Source organism: Canis lupus, chromosome 9 (assembly GCF_011100685.1).
Source record: "Canis lupus familiaris isolate Mischka breed German Shepherd chromosome 9, alternate assembly UU_Cfam_GSD_1.0, whole genome shotgun sequence".
NCBI classification, from domain to species: Eukaryota; Metazoa; Chordata; class Mammalia; order Carnivora; family Canidae; genus Canis; species Canis lupus.
In genome coordinates, this window is record NC_049230.1 from 24,271,161 (window position 1) to 24,289,435 (window position 18,275).

Here is an 18,275-nt window from a genome sequence, read left to right on the forward strand (position 1 = left end):
GTGTGTGTGTGTGTGTGTTTTCAGGCTGGGGGTAGGTGAAGGGTGATAAGAGGGTAACAAATATATAAGATACAATGTAAACTTATTACTCTTTAACATACTTTTTTTTTAAGGACCTATATATCCAAGTCATTGTCCCTAACAAAGTGGTCCCTTTGGAAGCCCTCTTTGGAATGATTGCCTGGAATTACCTGAAGTGATTCAAAAGCAGCAATTCAAACTCTGAATGGAACTTGAGTTTTGTAGGCTATTTGGTGACACAATCCTCAGTCAGGCTGGGTGGCATTGTTTTAGAGAGAGGATGAGAAGTATAATGAAAGCGATTGCCTTCTGTGGGTCATACACTGACCCTAGGTTCTTCTTCTCCTCTTCAATCCACGTTCCACATTGCTGCCAGAGTTCCTTGCTCAAAATACAGAGTTGACATCACTTAACTGCTCAAAAATCTTCAGTGGCTCCCTATAGCCTTCAGAATGTAAGCCAAGCTCCTCAGCTCTGTGTCTGGGGCAAATAGCAATGGTCCATGGAGTCAGACCAGCATGGGCTTAAGTCTTACTTACCTCTGTGCCTTGAGGGCAAATTATCCAAACCCGCGGAGTCCTTCAGCTATAAAAACAAGGCTAACAACATCTACCTTGTGAGGTTGTTTTGAGAACAATCATGTTTCTAAGGTCTAAGAGTAGTAAACTCAGTACATGGCTGTTATTCCTTGGCATGCCATTCAACATTCACCCCCATCCAGGAGCCACCTGCTTAGGGAGAAGCCTCCTGTCTCAACGTAGCCCAGCCTGCCCCACAGAGACACGCATTCCCCATTCCAGCTATCTTTGCCCACCTGCAGTTCTTTAAACAGAGATTCTCCTCCTTTTGCTATGCTGATACCGCTGCTCCATTCTTGCATACACTGTGTAACACACCATCTCCTCTGTCAATATTTATAATTTCTGCATATGCTATTTTGTTCCCAGTCAAATCAGGAACTGTGTCTTCCAGGTCATCTTAGATGCTCCCACCACTCTCAGCAAGGTGACTGGCTCAGAACAGACAGTAAAATCTGCTAAAAGAATTCACTCCAGGGGCACCTGGACGGTTCAGTCAGTTAGGCGTCTGTCTTTGGCTCAAGTCGTGGTCCGAGGATCCTGGGATGGAGCCCCACATTGGGCTCCCTGCTCAGAGGAGAGCCTGCTTTCTTCCTGTCTCTCTGCCGGTCCCCCTGCTCCTGCTCTCTCTCTCTCTCTCATGCTCTCTCTTAAATTAAATAAATAAATAAATAAATAAATAAATAAATAAATAAATAAATAAATAAAATATTTTAAAAAAATTCACTCCAAATGAAAGTGAATTTTACTGGCATTACTATTATTATTATTTTATCAATACTGCTTTTCTTACCAAAGATTCCACTTCGGGGGAAGGCATTCATCTAAATGTGCAGGATAAAGTTCATGTGTGCTTCACAATGGCTCTCAGTTCTTTGGATCCTCATCTAAGATGTTTTCCAGTTTTAGTTGGCAGAGATGAGGAAGAGCTTAGGAAACAGGGGAGGACCACACAAATGTTGATGATAGAGTAAAATTTGGCAGCCATTCGATTAATTTCTTTTTCTTTTTCAGTGAAGTATGACACACATCTTTTTTTTTTTTTTTAATATGAGACACATCTTAAGTGTAATCTTTGCTTTTTTGCCACCACTCAGATCAAGTATAGAACATCTTTTCATTTTAGGGGCATCCGGGTGGCTGAGTCAGTTAAGCCCCTGACTTTTGATTTTAGCTCAGGTGTTGATCTCAGGATAGTGAGTTCAGCTCCACACTGGGTGTGGAGCCTACAAGAAGAAGAAGAAGGAGAAGGAGAAGGAGAAGGAGAAGGAGAAGAAGAAGAAGAAGAAGAAGAAGAAGAAGAAGAAGAAGAAGAAGAAGAAGAAGAAGAAGAAGAAGAAGAGAAGAAGAAGAAGAAGAAGAAGAAGAAGAAGAAGAGAAGAAGAAGAAGAAGAAGAAGAAGAAGAAGAAGAAGAAGAAGAAGAAGAAGAAGATTTGATTTTACAATGAATGTATTTCTACCTTTAAATATCCCCCAAACCCTTTTCTCCTTTCAGCCCTCCACACCTACCCCACTGCAAGTCTGAAGTCAATCACTTGCAAGTAAGTCTACCTCTCTTCTTTCCTTAGTTCCTGGCTCATGGCAAACACTCAAATACTTGAATGAATGAATGAATGAATGAGTGAATGAATATAATGTACAAATATTGTTAAATGAAGAGACCCAGTTTGGAAGGAAAGGGAGACTTGTAGGGTTGTGCCAAACCTGCTTTGGGTAAATGCTTCAATTTTGCCTATATCCGGTTCTGGAATTAAAGGGTATTTACTGGAAATTCAGAGGTAAGATTTTTTCTTTCCTCTGTAGAGTTTTTTTCTTTCTCTCTTTCATTCATAGAGACAGAGAGAGGCAGAGGGAGAGGCAGGCATCTCTGTATCATACAGAGAGAGCCTGACGTGGGACTCGATCCCCGTCTCCAGGATCACGCCCTGGGCTGCAGGCGGCGCTAAACCGCTGCGCCACCGGGGCTGCCCCCTCTGTAGAGTTTCGAAGGTAGACTTAGGGCACAGAAAATTGGAGTTTAGGCGGGTCTCCCGCGCATCCCTGCCGCTCCCCAGGCCTGCTGGCTCTGCCTTAGCCAAACTGTGCCTCGCAGCTAGGACACCCTCGGGCCGCCGCGGGTCCTGCCAGCGGGGAGCCATCCATCTCTGTCCCGAGGCCAGGCAATCCGACCAGCTCAGCCTTCCCGCCAGCCAATGGCCAGGACGCAGGGGGCGCGCGGGGCGCGAGTGGGAACGACCTGCTCCGAGTACTATAAAGGGGGTCCGAGGGCCTGGTCGTGCGACTGTGTCCCCAGCCCGGCCTAGCCGAAGCCAGTGGCCCTCCTGCTAGTGGAGACCCGGGGCCAGTGCTTCAGTGTGTCCCCTCCGCCTGGACGCAAGCCCCTGGGCTCTCGGCTTCCTGACCTGCCCTGGTGCCCATTCTACAGGGGAGAAGGAGGCGCCCTGAAGTCCCCTTGTCTACACCTACCCGAGACCCGCTGGGTCGCCCACGAGGGCGAGGGGAGGGGGGAAGTTAGAAAGACGGGGAGGGGCCCAGGGGACGAGAACAGACTGGAAGGCGAGGCCTCGGCCGCCGCCCCCGACTCCCTAAACCGCCGGCTGCTCTTCCCGAAACCCAGTCCCGGGCCGACTGCGCCCCGCCTGCCCGGTGCTGCGCGCTCCGCTCTGCGCCCGCGGGCTCCCGCCTGGGGCCACGCTAATGAGGCAGTCTGCGGGGAAGGAGCCACGGCCGGGGCTCCAGGCAGACTGCCAGAGGCCCGGGGACGCAGCAGAGCCTCCGCCTCGGCGCCCACAGAGCCGGGCCAGCAAGCCTGGGATCCCCGGGAAGACGCCCGCCCGGCGTCCACTGTCCTCTCTGCGCTGTCCTCCCCCTGGGGGGGGGGGGGGGGCTGCGTTGCTGTAAACCCCTTCCCCTAGTCCTTTAGCCACAGCGGACAGGACACCCTTCTTGTCGCCTTACTCTGCAGAGAGTAATGCCCCCTCCGCTCATTCCTCTTAACCCAGTACAGGCCCTGTGTGGCCCTAGGTCAGGGGGCGCGGGAAGGCCACCTCTCTCCAGCAGTTCTCCTTCCCCTGCCGGCTTTGCAGAAACTGCTGCAAACAGTTTAACTTTCAGAGCCTCGGTGTGCAACCTCGGTAAAGTGAGGAGAGCATCGCATAGTCCGCAGGAATTCGGCGAACCGGTTTGTGCGAAGCGATGGGCCTTCCCATTCCAGTCCCTGCATCACTGGAATTGCAGGGGCTCGCCAGGCGCCACCGGGTTGCTAAGGAAGCGAAGTTGTCCCTTCCGACCTTGTGGTCGTTTAGAGGCAGTGGATGGAGCCGGGCACCAGATGAGGCCGCATATTTGGCGAAGTATTCCTGGAGAACCTCTCATTTCCCGTGTCTACACTGGCCCTCGAACTCTACAGCATTTAATTACATACTCTTTTTTTCTTTCCCCTTTCGGAGTTGCCTTTTTGCGTTATTTACTGGAACGGGTTATGTACACAGTGCTTACAATGTATTTGTGTACATAGCTATATCCTTATCATTTTCTCTAATTACAGAAGTAGTCGTGCCCATTATAAATATCCAATCTTAGAGTTTTATAATGTAAACGTGATAACCCGCAGGGACAGCCTCTATTAACATCCAAGGTTCGCTGCTTTCTTACTGTAGCTGCCGGCAGAAATTCGTGTGCCCACGCTGGCGCGGAACTCGCACTGCGGGTCAAGCATGCTGGTTGCTAGGGCAACGCCCTGTTGTCAGCGTGGGAGGCCGGGAGGACCCCGGGAGCCGGGTTTGGTCCCGCCCTGGAGGCGGAGTTAATCAGGGGAGCAGGACCTGGAGGGAGCGCGTTTCCCACTTTTCCCTCCAGGTGGCGCTGTAGGATCGCGGATGCGGCCCTAGGGCGGGCTCCCCGCGGCGAATCGTGCCAACGAGGGGCGGGGCCAGGGTGGGGCGTGAACCTGCCGCCGCTGTTAGGAACGTGCGGAGGGAGATGAGCTGTCCCGGGTGGGACCGTTAGACTTTCTAGGGGACTTATGTACAGGGACGCAGAAAGTGTACGCGTCAGAGAAAGAAAGGGAGAAATGAGGGGCACCTGGGTGGCTCAGTGGTTGAGCGTCTGCCTTTGGCTCAGGTCGGGATGCGGGTCCCGACGGAGTCCCCCCCACACACACACACACTGGCTCCCCGCGGGGAGCCTGCTTAACCCTCTGCCTATGTCTCTGCCTCTCTCGGTGTCTCTCATGGATAAATAAAAACTTAAAAACAAAAAAAAAAAGGAGAAACGGGAGGTTCTGGGACAGGGAGAAAGAAGTGGAGTTATGTCGCCTGGGAAGTCGCTCCATCCTTCCCGTTGGCCCCCGGCATCATCCCCTGCCCTTGTCTCCTCACCCTCCGGGCCTCCAGTCTTCAGCCACCCCCTGGGACGCCCTGGGTGCTCTGGACACACATGCACAGTGGGGGCTGGCGGGCGCTTCCTCGCGGCCAGCACCGGCCCAGCCATGGCAAGCTCGCAGGGCTCTAGTGCCCAGGACGTCTGCTAGTGTAGGCATTCCGCGGCCCCCGGCATGCCAAGAAAAACGGGCGTGCTGTTCCTCAGTTTGTCTAGAGGAAGCCTGACGCCCTTCCTTTTTGGAAGCTGAGAATGGATAAAGTGACTCAAAGAACCCCCAACAGGATCACCATGCGTTTACCATCTTTTGCTCCCTTTTTCCCGGAGGTTTGGGAAGTATACATTTAGGAGTATCATCTTTTGTCTCCTTTTCCCCAAATGTGCCCTATTGCACCATTATTACTGTTTTTTTTTTTATTCTGCTACACAATCGTACCTAGCCCTTCCCATTGCATATGGGGACCCGTGGTATCAGTATCACACACCCCACTATGATAAATCGTCCCTCTCTCGTGGCCCCCTCCCCAACACATGGCCACGGGGATAAATCCTGGACACCCTGGTACTGGGCGTCCTTAAGATGAGTCGCAGGCAGTGCAGGAGCCCTTATAAGAACTTATGCACATTTCTCAGGCCAAGAGAGAAGGAGACCATTGGCAGGAGACAAAGCAGGTTTATTAGGGCTCTGGGGCGAGGAATGCCTAAGGTCTGAGTTAAGGCAGCTCAGCTGGTTCTCGTGGCTGGAGGGACAGGCCAGGGCAGTGAGAAGGGGTGAGTCAGTACTGAAGCCAAATCTTTGCATCTCAGAGTCCCTGGCCAGAGACCTCAGGAGTCAGTTCTGGGAGGGCCTAGGGATACAGATGGGTCTCTCCTGTTCCCTGGATCTTTGAGATTTTGCCAGGATCGGGGAAATGCTCTGGGGGCAGGGAGCCCTGAATGCACAGCCTTCATTTCAGTAACGACCATTTAATTTGTTCCTTGGCAGACTGAAGAACCTGGGGGATAGGGAATACAGCTGAGAGAAAGAATTGGGTGGGGAATATCAAGTGCCTTAACGCTGGGGCGCGGGGGGTGGGGTGGGGGGGGTGGGTCTACAAGCCGGCTCTAAGTGTCCCTGCAATCCTCTGTCACTAGGTGGCAGCACCTCATCTGTGCCCGCTTTAGTGGGACCAGGCCAGCAAAACAGAGCAGTCCAAACTGGCTGCAGCCGGCTCCCGGCTCAGGCCTGAGCCTGCCTGGCCTTCCACAGTCCCCAAGTCTGCAGCCAGGGGTGTGGCAGCAGGCCTGGTCTCCCCCAGGCCGTGTCATTCCAACGCCCGCCCACAGTGCCACGTCTCGGCAGAGACTAGGCCCAGACCAGATACTTCCTGTGCCCAGACAGCTCGGCAACCCCCTAGCTCTGGCCTGGGCTGGCAGTGTATCCTCGACACCCCACCCCAACTCCCTGCTGATGTGGCACAGCTGGCAAAGGGGGGCTGGCCTAGTGCTGCCACGGGACACCTGCATTCAGATGCGCTCATTCTCACATCCTGGGGAGGAAACAGCCTGGTCAGGGACTTAGACAAATCCATTCAAGTGTGCACGAACACAATGCCAACATGGTGGGGACCCCAGGTTTGTCCCTCAGATCATCTTTGCAGCCATCAAGCCTCATTCCCCTCTGAAGAAGTCCCATGCCACGCTGTACATATCTTCCTCCTGCACAGTGTCCCTCCTCTCTCAGGGGCAGCCTGGCCCTGGGTTTCTCCTGCTTCTCCTAGCCAGAAACGAACTGTCCCCTCATGTCCTCTCCCAGTCACTACCTACACCTTCCTTGGTTCTTACTCAAGAATTCCATTAAAGTGCTGTGTCTTCATTCTCTCCCCCTTTGGAAAAAATAGGAGCTGAGCTAAAAGCTTTCCCTGCATTAGCTCTTCTAATTCTTGTAACAACTCTCTCAGGAGTGTCCCATGATTGTGTGAGGCCCAGAGAGGTTGAGTAACTTGCTGGATGTCACCCAGCTTGCAGGTGGGAGGCTGGAACATCCATCCTGGGATGACTCACATCTGCACCTGTGTTCTTAACGGCTCTGCTCAGTGCTCTCCAACCTCTTTCTGACCTGAAAACTGCCATGTGGCTGCCTTCATTCCAGCAAATTGTGAGGACACATAGGAAACTGGGAGGAGGGAGAGGCAGAGCAAGCGGCAGGGGCAGTAAAGGAGGGGGACATGACACCTGGGGCTCCATGCAGGATGGCTTGGCTCCACCCCTGCCTTAGCTGTCACAGCAGGAGGTAGTTAGTGCCCTGGGCAGGAAGTTCCAGAAAAGCAGGATTAGTCTGGGCAGAGAGACCTGTGGGCAGACAGAATGGAGGTCAAGCAGTGGGCCTGACAAGCAGGAAGTTTGCACAGCTGTGGAACCAGTCACGCCACAGATCCAGGAGTCTGCCCCCTGCCATACTTGCACCCCAGACAGGACCATGCAGAAGTCGGGTGGGGATGGACTTTTCCATGGCCAGGTCATTTGGGGGGCCAAGGGGGCAACTGGTGAGTGGTCGGTTTCTTAACAACTCCAGCAGGAACCCTAAACTGCATGGGGTGAGGGGGGGTTAAAAGGAAAAACTCCCATTTGGTATCCTTTCTGGGTTTGGGGGAGCACCAGGGGCCTCAGTTCCCAGAATGCTTTGGGGGACAAGTGACCCTGTCATCTCCAGAGTGGTAGCTCAGCCTGGGGTTTCCATGCAAAGCTGCCAAGCCAGGAAGTGAGGCAGACCACTGGTGAGGTACGCGTTGTTTATGAATCCCCAGCTCTGTCCCATCTTGGTGTTCCCGGAAGCCTCCAGTGGCTCTCCAAGAGACAGCCCCATCCTTCCCCCCCTGCACCCCTGACTTCTCAGCCTCAATAGCCCCTGCCCCGGTCCCCCTGGGAGGCTCTTCTCTCCTCCCTCTAGCCTATTTCTGGCCATGGCAGACGCAGGGGGCCTACCTGGGCCACACTCTGTTCAGTCAGGCTGCTGTCATCGGCCTGCAGGGAAGCAGTGTCAGAGGGTGGTCAGGCCAGGGGAGGGGACAGAGTGAAGAAAGAGTCTTTGGGGGTGGTGGTGAGGTGAGGCAGTGGTTAGGGGACCCAGAACCACACTGGTATCACCAGTGAGTAGAAGCCCTGGAGCCTGCCACCTGGGGAGCCAGGCCCCTGGGGCCTGTGAGGCATGGACAGCAAGGGCATGAAGGCAAATAAAGATGGGAGAAAAGACTTCATCCAGACAATAAATGCCAAACTAGGCAGGGAGAGGGTCTGTCTGCACCCCAATTCTCCACACTCAAGGCCAAGGCAGCCACCCGGTAGCCCTTGGAGAATTTCTTCCTTTCCCCACTCTGTGCTTCCCACTGGGGAGGATGGAGAGTGAGGTACTTGGTGATTCTACAGAGGGAGAGGGCAAGAGATCTCTCTTATTCACTGCCACCCCCACATGTGCATCAATCCAGGAGCTGCTTCTGCTAGAGGAATGTGGGTCCCTAGCATTGTCCCTGGCCCTGACAATGCTTGTAGGGGGGGGACGGGAGGCTGGAAGTGTGGGAAGGGCAGCCCGGGTGGGAGTGAGGATGGGGTGGGAGTGAGGGACATGCAGGAAGACTCTTACCCTAAAATTCACTTTCTGGATCACTTGCTGAGCATCACTCTCCAGAATCACGCTACAAGATGAGAGAGGAACCAAGAAGAGAAAATCAGTGCTATGACTCTGCCCTCTGCGGCCTTTCCCGGCTGAGCCCCTTCCCTCCCTTACCATATGCTGCAGGCATCCCCTCCAAGGCACCTTCCCACTGATACTCCTCGGCCAGAGCTCTCCCTCCCTATGGACAGCCCTCAGCTTTGATTCCTCTACACTTCAAACCTGGTGGTCACACACTTGGTGGTCATGGTTACAAGCTCTGGAATAGGGTGAGGGCAGTCCAGTCTAGAATGATCACAGAGTCAAAAGCAAGAGACCAACAAACTTTGAGCTCTTGAAAGTTCACTTCACGTTCTGGATCTAGGGAGATGGAGTCAGATGTTGTGAAGGAAGGGAGGGTGCCTGGGGACTCCACCTGTTTCACTAGGATTCTGTGCCATGGGGTCATGCCATACAAGAAATAGAACACTTAAAACCAGGATCTGGGCACCTGGGTGGCTTAATGGTTGAGCATCTGTCTTTGGCTCAGGTCTTGTTCCCGGAGTCTGGGGATCGAGTCCTGCATCAAGTTCCCCACAGAGAACCTGCTTCTCCCTCTGCCCGTGTCTCTGCCTCTCTCTCTCTCTCTCTCATGAATAAATGAGTAAAGCCTTTATATTTTTTAAAGATTTTATTTATTTATTCTAGAGAGAGAGAGAGAGAGAGAGAGAGGCAGAGACACGGGCAGAGGGAGAAGCAGGCTCCATGCAGGGAGCCCGATTTGGGACTCAATCCCGGGTCTCCAGGATTACGCCCTGGGCTGAAGGCGGCGCCAAACCGCTGAGCCACCCAGGCTGCCCGAGTAAAACCTTTAAAACCAGAATCTATCTTCCCTTTTGATAGATCCAAGTATCAAGGCTTTTCTTGGCCAGCAAGCAGTCTTTCACCATGCAGTGGGGGCACAGGGGAGCTTTGTGGGTATGGGCAGGGGTGCCCGTGTGAGGGCTGGTCACCGTGGGTGGGATGGGGGGGGGGGTTTGACTGAATGTTCCTCTTCACCCAGTGAGGCTCCTCTAGGGCAGAAGCTGAGTTTTTCTTTCACATCAATCCCAGGGAAGTGAACAGATATATCTTGAGAGCCTCTTTCAGGCCTCATCACTGGGACACTGGGCACCCCTTCACCAGAGATCCTTTCACCCATAAAGACAGAGACCTACCCAGCCAAGGCTCCAGTTCAGGCACTGTCTCAACTGACACGTCCCTGGTTTTCCTTAGAGTGAAACTGAGCTCCTGGGTGGGGGGCAGAGACTAGGCCTTCTGGGGCACAGGCCTAGAGGCATATAAAGCTTATATCCTCCCTGACACAGGCTCTTCCAAGGCCCTCATTTTGTATTTATAAATATAAAATGTGTGTGTGTGTGTGTGTGTGTGTGTGTGTGTGTTTGTGTGTGTTCCTTAAAGAGGTTCCACAAAATTGTATATACTTCTGGTCCCACTCATTTTGGGTTTCTGCCAATTAGCAAGAGGCATTGCCGCAACAGGCAGTGGATGGAGAGGGAAGGAGGAGGGAAGGAGAGAGGGCTTGCACAGCACCCCACCTCCCTGAGTGTACAGTGTCCTCGTAGGAAGAGCACAGTCTCTGGAACTATGCACATGGTGTCTGATCTTGGCCCTGCTGCTCCCTTGCCATGGGACGCTGGGCAGGTCGCTTGAATCTCTGAGCCTCAGCTTCCTCGTCTATAAACTGGATGTTATGAAAGAGGCACGTATTTACGGTGATTGGTTTCTCTTATCCTTCCCCCAGAGCCAGAACTTCTTTTTCTCCCCCCACATCACCTGCGATGGAAATAGACTAACCGGCCCTTCTCAAAAGGGCTCCGGGCTTCCCAGGAATATCACAGCAGAGCGGTAGGAGGTGATGTTCCTGGGAAGAGAGCCGTGAGCTCCACCTGCCTCACCTCAAGTAATCCCCATATCCTCTGGGTAGTTATCTTATCCACACTGGAAAGATGGGGAAAGGAAGGCTGAGGGAGTAAAAGCAACCAGTCCGGTCATGGTCTAGCTGAGGCTGGGATGGAGCTCTAAGAGGGGAGGTGTGGAGGCAGCAGGGGGCTGAATGGAGATCTCCCAGGGAGCCGCAGAGGCCTGTGCTACCCCTTTTTTCCTGGGCACCAGACAGCAAACCATTTCCCCAGACCCCGCCTATTCAACAGTTGGCCATAGTTGGACATGAGGTTGCTTTCTTGTTTGCTTGACTTTGGCTAACACTGAGATCAGCTTCCATCCTCATGAGCGGGGTGAGGGAAGGGAGGGAGGACTTGGCCAGAGAGCCAACAATGTGCTTGGTACAATCTAGAGCAGATGACCCCCAAAGGCACCTCCCACGGTGAGTGTCCCTGAGCAGCCCCTCTTCTCTGAGACCTCTCCTCACCCGCCATCCACAATCTCGTCCAGCACCAAGAAGGCTCCGTCCATGTTCTCCAGCAACCAGCGCTTCTCCACATTCTTCCTGGAGGCAGACACAGTTCCTGGACCTCTCCATGGCCAGGAGGACCTGGGTTTCTGCCTAAGTGAGGCAGACCCTCTCTCTCCACCCCTTCCCCCACCCTTATCCCTGAGGAGCACGGGGAAGGAGAATGTACAGGACAGTGAGGGTGATACCTATGCAAGGGATTCCTTAGCCCCCCTTTGCCCAAACTCTCACATGCGGGGCACTGACACTGCACCACCAAGTTACCCCTAATGCATTTCATGGCTAGGTCAGATGCTACAGCTGTACGATAGTTAATTGTTTTGACTGTAGATATTTATTTTTGCATTATGTTGACTCAGTTTACCTAGGCCATGTTCACTGGGACAGACAGATACCAGGTACCTGAATGGGGGTGCAGTGAAAACCATCCTGAGCTTCAAGTCAAAAAACCTGAGCTTGAGTCTCTGTTCTGATATAAACAGACTGTAACCCCAGGCAGATCACCTCACTTCTCTGGACCTCATTTTCTGGCCATACCCTCACATAGCTCTGCTCTGGGGACATCAAGGTGGTCTGCTAAAGGGCAGGGGGCCTTGGAGGAGGATGCTCTGGCTCCAGTCTTAGTCTTTTGAGGACTTCAGGAGGAAAGCAGAGGAAGAGTCCTGCCTCTGTGATGTAGCAAGGGGGGGTGAGGGCCTTGGAGGGCAGAGGACCTCACTTACCTTAACACGTGGCTCAGGGACTCAAACAGACAGGTGAGAACGGACATGAGCATCAGCTGAGGATGGGTGCATATGGGAGGAGGAGAACAAGAGAGCTTGTGGTTGAGAAGGCCAAAACTCCTTTTGGCCTTCTCAGAGCCTACCTGTTTGGCTAGTTGTCCCTTTTCAGAGAGGATGGAGCTGGCAACTGCAGCTTGACCTCAAGGGTGCCCTCCCGTACATGGGGTGCCCTCCCCCACTGTGGGACACTGAGTGTATCCCTCCCTAGTGATATTTAAAGAAGAGATAAAGGCTCCCTGCCCAGGACTTCATTTCTGGCTCCCAAGGAACCTAAGAGGCAACATGGAAATGTACCATTCTAGAAAGAATCATTCCAGCTGCTCCCAGCCCCCAGAAGGAGGGGTACCTAATGATAAGCCTTCAGAACCCAGCTTCTACCCCCGAATCCAAGCTCTGGACAGACCCTCTCTGTCACCCCAACCTCCTGAATTCACCTCATTCTCGTTGGAGGAGCCCACCACATACAGGAAGAGATCAATGCTGCTCTTGTAGACGATGGTCATGCCTCCGAAAAATGCAATCTCACCTAGAAGTGGAGGAGGCTTTCAGGTCTGGCCACCTCTGCCGGACCCCTCTTCCTGATCTCCAGCCCTGCTTCTCTCCCCCTTTCTCCTTCTTCACTTTCCAAGGAACCCTTGAAAAGACTAGCACTAAGGATACCACCATTAGGCTACTTGGTGTCCTTTCCCCCAACCCCTACTCTACTTCTGGTGATTGTCTCATTCTGAGTAGTCCACAAATCCAGTGCAGGGGCAACCTTCGGTTCCCCCTCCCACCACGTAAACACCTTGTTCCAGCTCCAGGCTGGTGGGGGACATACAGGTAGTTGGCACCTTCTGCGGAAAGAGAGGTCTGGGTATGTTGGGGGTGGAGTGTGGTGGGGGTTAGAGAGGGATGGGGAGTGAAGGCTCCCCAAAGGGAGGGAGAGGAGAACAGCTGAGAGGGAGAGGAAAAAGAACCTATAAGGAAAGGGGATGGCCTGTGGGTATGTATGGCCGACAGGGACAGATGTGTCCAGATGGAGGGGATGGCGATGTGCATCTGAGAGTTCTGGGCAAGGAAGAGGCGGACACTTACTGTCAGTCCGGCTGGTCTTGTTGAAGACATTTTTCTCGAAGGCCATCTGCTCCTTCAAGGAGGGGAATGTATCATCATAATACTATGAGAAAGGGAAGGAGAAGGGGTGATAGCTTTTCCACTGAGCCTGGCTCCTCCGTGGATGGGAGGCAGAGCATGGTCGGTGCTGGCCAAACAGAGCCCCATCTCCTGTCTGTTGCCTTCTAGGCCTCTGTGCTCACTGTTTTCACTGCAGACACACATTTTAAGCAAAGAAAGTCATAAAATATAGAGGAATTTTAAGCGCTGTATTTGGAGTCTCCTCCTGATTTCCCAGAAGCTTTTGTACATTTGGCTGATGTTTGGTGTGCTGAGGATGGGGGATGGTCAGTGGGTCACCCTGTTGCTACAGAAACCCGAGTCCCCAGGAAAGATGGCAGAGCCGAGGGCCCCTTATCACAGCAATGACAATCATAGCAGCTACTCCATTATCCCCATTCTGTTGATGGGGGCACAGAGGTGGAAAGAAGTCAGCTAACTTCCCCGAGGTCTCACATTTGTAAGGTGCAGAGCCAAGGATGGTCTAACTTTAGACAGGGTTGTGGTGAAGACCAAATATCTAAGGGAAAGTGCCTAGCACTCACTGCATAACTAGATTGATGCTTTTTCGTTTGGGTTTGGTGAACCTCTTTCTCTGACTCAGTTTCTTAAACTGAACATGGATGGGTCCTGCGAGGAGAAGGCCCCAGAGCCTTTCGCATGGCTATCCACCTCTGATCATCTGCAGGAGCTAAGTGTGACCGGCTCAGCTTTCAATTTTCTGGATGTGGATTTTGCCACTTAGTACCCCATCTGCAGGCAAATGAGTAGCCTCCCTGCTGACTGCTGCTGTGGTGAACGAGCTCACTTGAGTATCAGGAAAACAAAAAGTTTCAGTCCCAAACGAACAAACTAGTCTATAATGCATTTCATAGCTAGTTTAAGTGCCATAGCCCTACTGTAGTTAACTGTGTTGATGATAGACATTTATTTTTGGAATATTCTAGTTTGGTTTACCCAGGCTATGTGGCACAGACACCAGAGAACTGAATAGTTGGTGCAGTGAAAATCAGCCTTCTGAGTTTCAAGTCAAAATACCTGAGTTTAGATCTGCGTTCTGCTAGTAATACTTGTGACCTCGGGCAACTCATTTGGCTTCTCTAGGCCACATTTTTCTTCATTTGTGAAATGAGAGAGTCAGACTGTATAGTCTCTAAGACCTTGTCTGGTTCTAAATTCTCAGGCTCCTCAGATTAATCCTTAGTGTTTCCCAAACTGCAGAAGAAAAGTGGACATTGCTCATATAGCATGTGAGGGCCAGGACTCCTGGGTTCCAGGCTCAACACTCCCCTGACCTCTCAGGGGGCCCCTTCCATGCTCAAGGTCCAGCTGGCCAGTGGAAAGAGTGATGAGAAGCCATTTCAGGGAATGTGAGTAGAAACAGAGGAGCCACACTCCCCACTCCAGGGGCCAGCTGTCTCACAAGGCAGGAGGATGGACAGAAGGACCTTTGGAAGGGTCTGAGTTGCTCTGAGTCACAGAGCCCACAGTAGGGTCTCTCCTAGGATGGAAGGTTCAGCTGGGTGGGGACTCCTGTTCCCAGGGCTGTGGCACAGCGTCCTCAGGGGCCTTCCAGGGAGGGTGGGAGGTTACCTTGGCCAGGAGGCGGTGTCCATCATTATCTAGGATGAAAACAGCCTTGATGGTGTAGAGGGAAGGTTCCTGCAACTGACACCAGGGGAGAGCTCCGTTGGCTCCTGACCCAAGGCAGACACCTGCCCTTGGCTCTATGGCATCTGCTGGCCTCAGGAGTCCATCCTCAAGGTCCAGCGACCCGAAAGGTCCACAGCTGGATCTGGCCCAACCCTGGGCTACACAGGCCAACTCCAGTGCCTGCTCCACTCCCGGGCGGATGTTCCACTGCAGGCCCCGGGTGGGCGCTGTGCCCATTGGGTGCAGAAGGTCCGTCCGGGCCCAAGTTCTGTCATGCACTGACTGCTCCAGAGCCCGAGTCGGAGTGTATCACAGAACCTGGGCCGGGGGGACAGCGGCGCCGAGCCTCCTCCTTCCAGCGGACCCCGGGCCGAGGCTGGACCCGCGCTCTCAGCGCGCCCCCAGCCCCCTGGCCCGGGGAGGGGAGCCCCAGGAGCCCGCAAGTCAGCCCCCCGCCCCCAAGAGCTCGAGCCGCGGGCGCTCCCCGCCCCCCCCGCCCCGCAGCCGAACCTCGGTACCCCCCCCCCCCCCCCCGCCCCAGCCGTGCCCATCGCCACTCCGAACTCATCCAGAACTTCAGTCCCCCGCGCACTCGGGCCCGGCCTCCTCGCCGCTCCGCGCCCGGAGAACTTCTGCTCCCTGCCCTGTCCCGGGCCCCCTCCCCGGGCGCTCGGCGGGGGCCCCCAAGTTCCCCGGCGCTGGCGCGCGCGCCCTCAGTGGCGACCCCCCTCACCCCGCAGCCGGGCCCCGGCGCCCGCCCGCTCCGTACCCGCAGCCCCGCCGGCTCCCCGGCTCGGACGGGCGGCGCCGGGCCCCCGGCCTGGGCCGCCGCGGCCCCCTCCCCCGGGTGCGGACGTGGCCAGGCCTCCGGCCGCTGCATTCCGCTCGCCGCCTCGCGCTGACAGCGCCGCCCGCCGCCCCGCCTCCGCCCGCCCCGCCCGCGGGCCGCCCCCCGGGCCGCCCCCCGCCGCCGCCGCCGCCCGTGCAGCCCCCGCGGCCCGGGCCTCGCGCCCTCCCCCGGGGCCCCGCGGTGCGTGTCTTTCCCTCTCCGCGTGGCCCCTTCCTGCCACCCGCCCACCCGCCAGCGCCCCAAAGCCCAGCTCTCCTTCCCCCGCTTCTCCTCCTCTGCGCTCCCCCCGGTTTCGCCCAGTCCAGAACTCTCCGAATGTTCGGGCGTCCCGGGACCAGCCCTGCTTTCCCCTGCCGCCGACCCCCTGGCCCGTAGGGTAGGCTGGCTGCGGTGTCCGCAGGCTGCCCCGGGCCAGCAGAAAACACCCGCAAAGCCCAGGTTTGTCTCTGAACTCCTGGTAGATTCCTGGGTGACAAAATATCTCAGGTCATCCCCCCCCCCCCCCCCCCCCCCCCCCCCCGGGCTCAGGACAGGTTCTAGGAGTGAAGGCAGGCAAGAACAGTTCTAGGGAGACCCCTCTCTGCAGAAAAGTTTCTCCCACTCCTCAGGAAGGGGAGCCATGGCCCATGGCCCAGACACCTCCCCAGGTTCTCCCAAGGCACAGACAGGAAGGACAATCTGGGGCAGGACAGATGCCTAGCAGCACAGATGCTTCACCAATGGCATCAGGCGTTGCTGTGCTTTAGTTTCTTTGGTCTGAGTACATGGGAGTTCAAACTTTCACTTTGGGATACTTCTTGTGGCCAGTGGGAAATTCACACTCCAAAGGTACAAAGGCAATGGTACTTACCTGTTTGCCCATAACACTACCATGCATGTATTTTACGTTTATTTTTATTAAGATTTTATTTATGTGTTCATGAGAGAGAGAGAGAGAGAGAGAGAGACTTAGGCAGGGAGGGAGAAGCAGGCTCCTCCAGGGAGCCGGATGCGGGACTCCATCCCAGATCCCTGGGATCTCTCCCTGAGCCCAAGGGAGTTGCTCAAAGACTGAGCCACCCATGTATCCCTGTATTTTGCATTTAAACACCGTTACAGGGATCCCTGGGTGGCGCAGCGGTTTGGCGCCTGCCTTTGGCCCAGGGCGCGATCCTGGAGACCCGGGATCGAATCCCACATCAGGCTCCCGGTGCATGGAGCCTGCTTCTCCCTCTGCCTATGTCTCTGTGCCCCTCTCTCTCTCTCTCTGTGACTATCATAAATAAATAAAAATTAAAAAAAAAAGGAAATCAAGCCTTCTTTAAAAAAAAAAAAGAAAAAAAAATAAACACCGTTACATTCATTACCTAATACAACTCACACCTGTGATATAGGTACTATCACGCACATTTTAATGGGTGGGGAGACAGAGTTTGTGTGATCTGATCAGGATGGTACAGCTAATAAAGACTGTGTAGTTGAATGAGGAGGGGAGCCAGGTTTTAGGCTCAACATTGCTTTTTCATTCTCCTCAAGGCCTCTTAACACTGTGTACCACACCCACTCATCCCCACCACTGCCTGGGAGTGGGCTCTTCCTCTGCTGAGGAAGGTCTTCTCACTATTCAGGGTCGACTTCATCACCAAAGGGAACCTAACCCACCAGATCTAACTTGATAGGTCTCTCCTGTCACATTCTGTCTCAGCTCCCTACTGATTTCTTACATTGAACCTTTCTCAATCTTGAAATATCATCTTTACAGAGTTATTTACATACAAATGTGTACGGTCCTTTCCTCCACCAGACTTTGAGTCCTAGGAGAAGAGACATCATGTGTCTGTTTTGTTCCGCCATGGAATTCCCGACACCCTGGACAGGGCCTGGCCTGTGATGAGTACTTAAGGAGCACTTGTGGTTTTTTGTTTTTAAAGATTTATTTATTTATTCATGAGAGACACAAAGAAAGAGAGGCAGAGACATAGGCAGAGGGAGAAGCAGGCTCCCCATAGGGAGCCTGAAACACAACTCGATCCCAGATCCCAGGATCACACTCTGAGCCGAAAGCAGACGCTCAACCGCTGAGCTACCAAGGCATCTCGTAATGAGCATTTGTTAAGTGAATGAGTAAATGAATTCAAGATGAGGAAGATGGCTTATAGTCAGACTACGTATTTTAAATAAATAATAATAACGCACCTGTCAGTGAAACTGTACTTTATGTGCTATACAAATATATATTGAGTGCTGTGTACCAGCTACTTTTCCAGTCACGGGGATACAATAGTAGACAAAATAAGCAAAATCTAGTTTCATGGAGCTTATATTCAAGTGTTTTTGTGTGTGTGCGTACATTTCTGTGCAAATCAGGTAAGCCACACATACAAATAAGAGAGGTATTGCGTGAGTTGGTGATACATGCTATAAAAAGATCAGGAATATGAGGGGTTGGAGAATGCAGGGCAGAATGGCATTTTCATTAGGGTCATTTGAGAAAGGTCTCAAGAAGGTGACATTTGAACAAAGAGCTGAAAGAGGAAACAGAGTGAGCCACGCAAACATCTGAGGAAAACATCTGCCGAATCTCTTTCTATGATGATTTAGAAGACACATCTGAATCTTCCTTGCAGGCTATCAGAGTTATAATAGTGAACATGAATCAACACTATTTGGTGCAATAGGGGGAAAAGATGTAGTGTTTTATTTGTTTGGATTCCAGATCAACAGAAGTTATGTCAATGGTCATGCCGGCTTAGTGTGTAATAGAAGAATAGTGAT

At 53.4% G+C, this 18,275-nt stretch overlaps 1 protein-coding gene and 1 non-coding gene across 3 annotated transcripts; both read right to left on the bottom strand.

Moving 5' to 3' along the window:
- Window positions 1-5,633: 5,633 nt before the first annotated feature.
- COPZ2 (COPI coat complex subunit zeta 2) lies at window positions 5,634-15,560 on the bottom strand. 2 transcript variants are annotated; one of them, XM_038547546.1, is made up of 10 exons: window positions 15,441-15,560; window positions 14,612-14,686; window positions 12,941-13,022; window positions 12,298-12,389; window positions 11,804-11,859; window positions 11,040-11,117; window positions 8,600-8,651; window positions 7,945-7,983; window positions 7,195-7,311; window positions 5,634-5,975 (listed from the first exon to the last, which is right to left on the bottom strand). In XM_038547546.1, exons 1-9 carry the CDS (start codon window positions 15,549-15,551, stop codon window positions 7,234-7,236), a joined length of 663 nt encoding a protein of 220 aa, XP_038403474.1. In that variant the 5' UTR covers window positions 15,552-15,560; the 3' UTR covers window positions 5,634-5,975; window positions 7,195-7,233. The 2 variants fall into 2 exon arrangements, with proteins under 2 accessions (XP_038403474.1, XP_038403475.1); XM_038547547.1 differs by lacking the exon at window positions 7,195-7,311.
- MIR152 (microRNA mir-152) lies at window positions 14,933-14,991 on the bottom strand. Its single transcript, NR_049388.1, has one exon. It is a non-coding gene; the product is annotated as a microRNA mir-152 (primary transcript).
- Window positions 15,561-18,275: the final 2,715 nt, after the last annotated feature.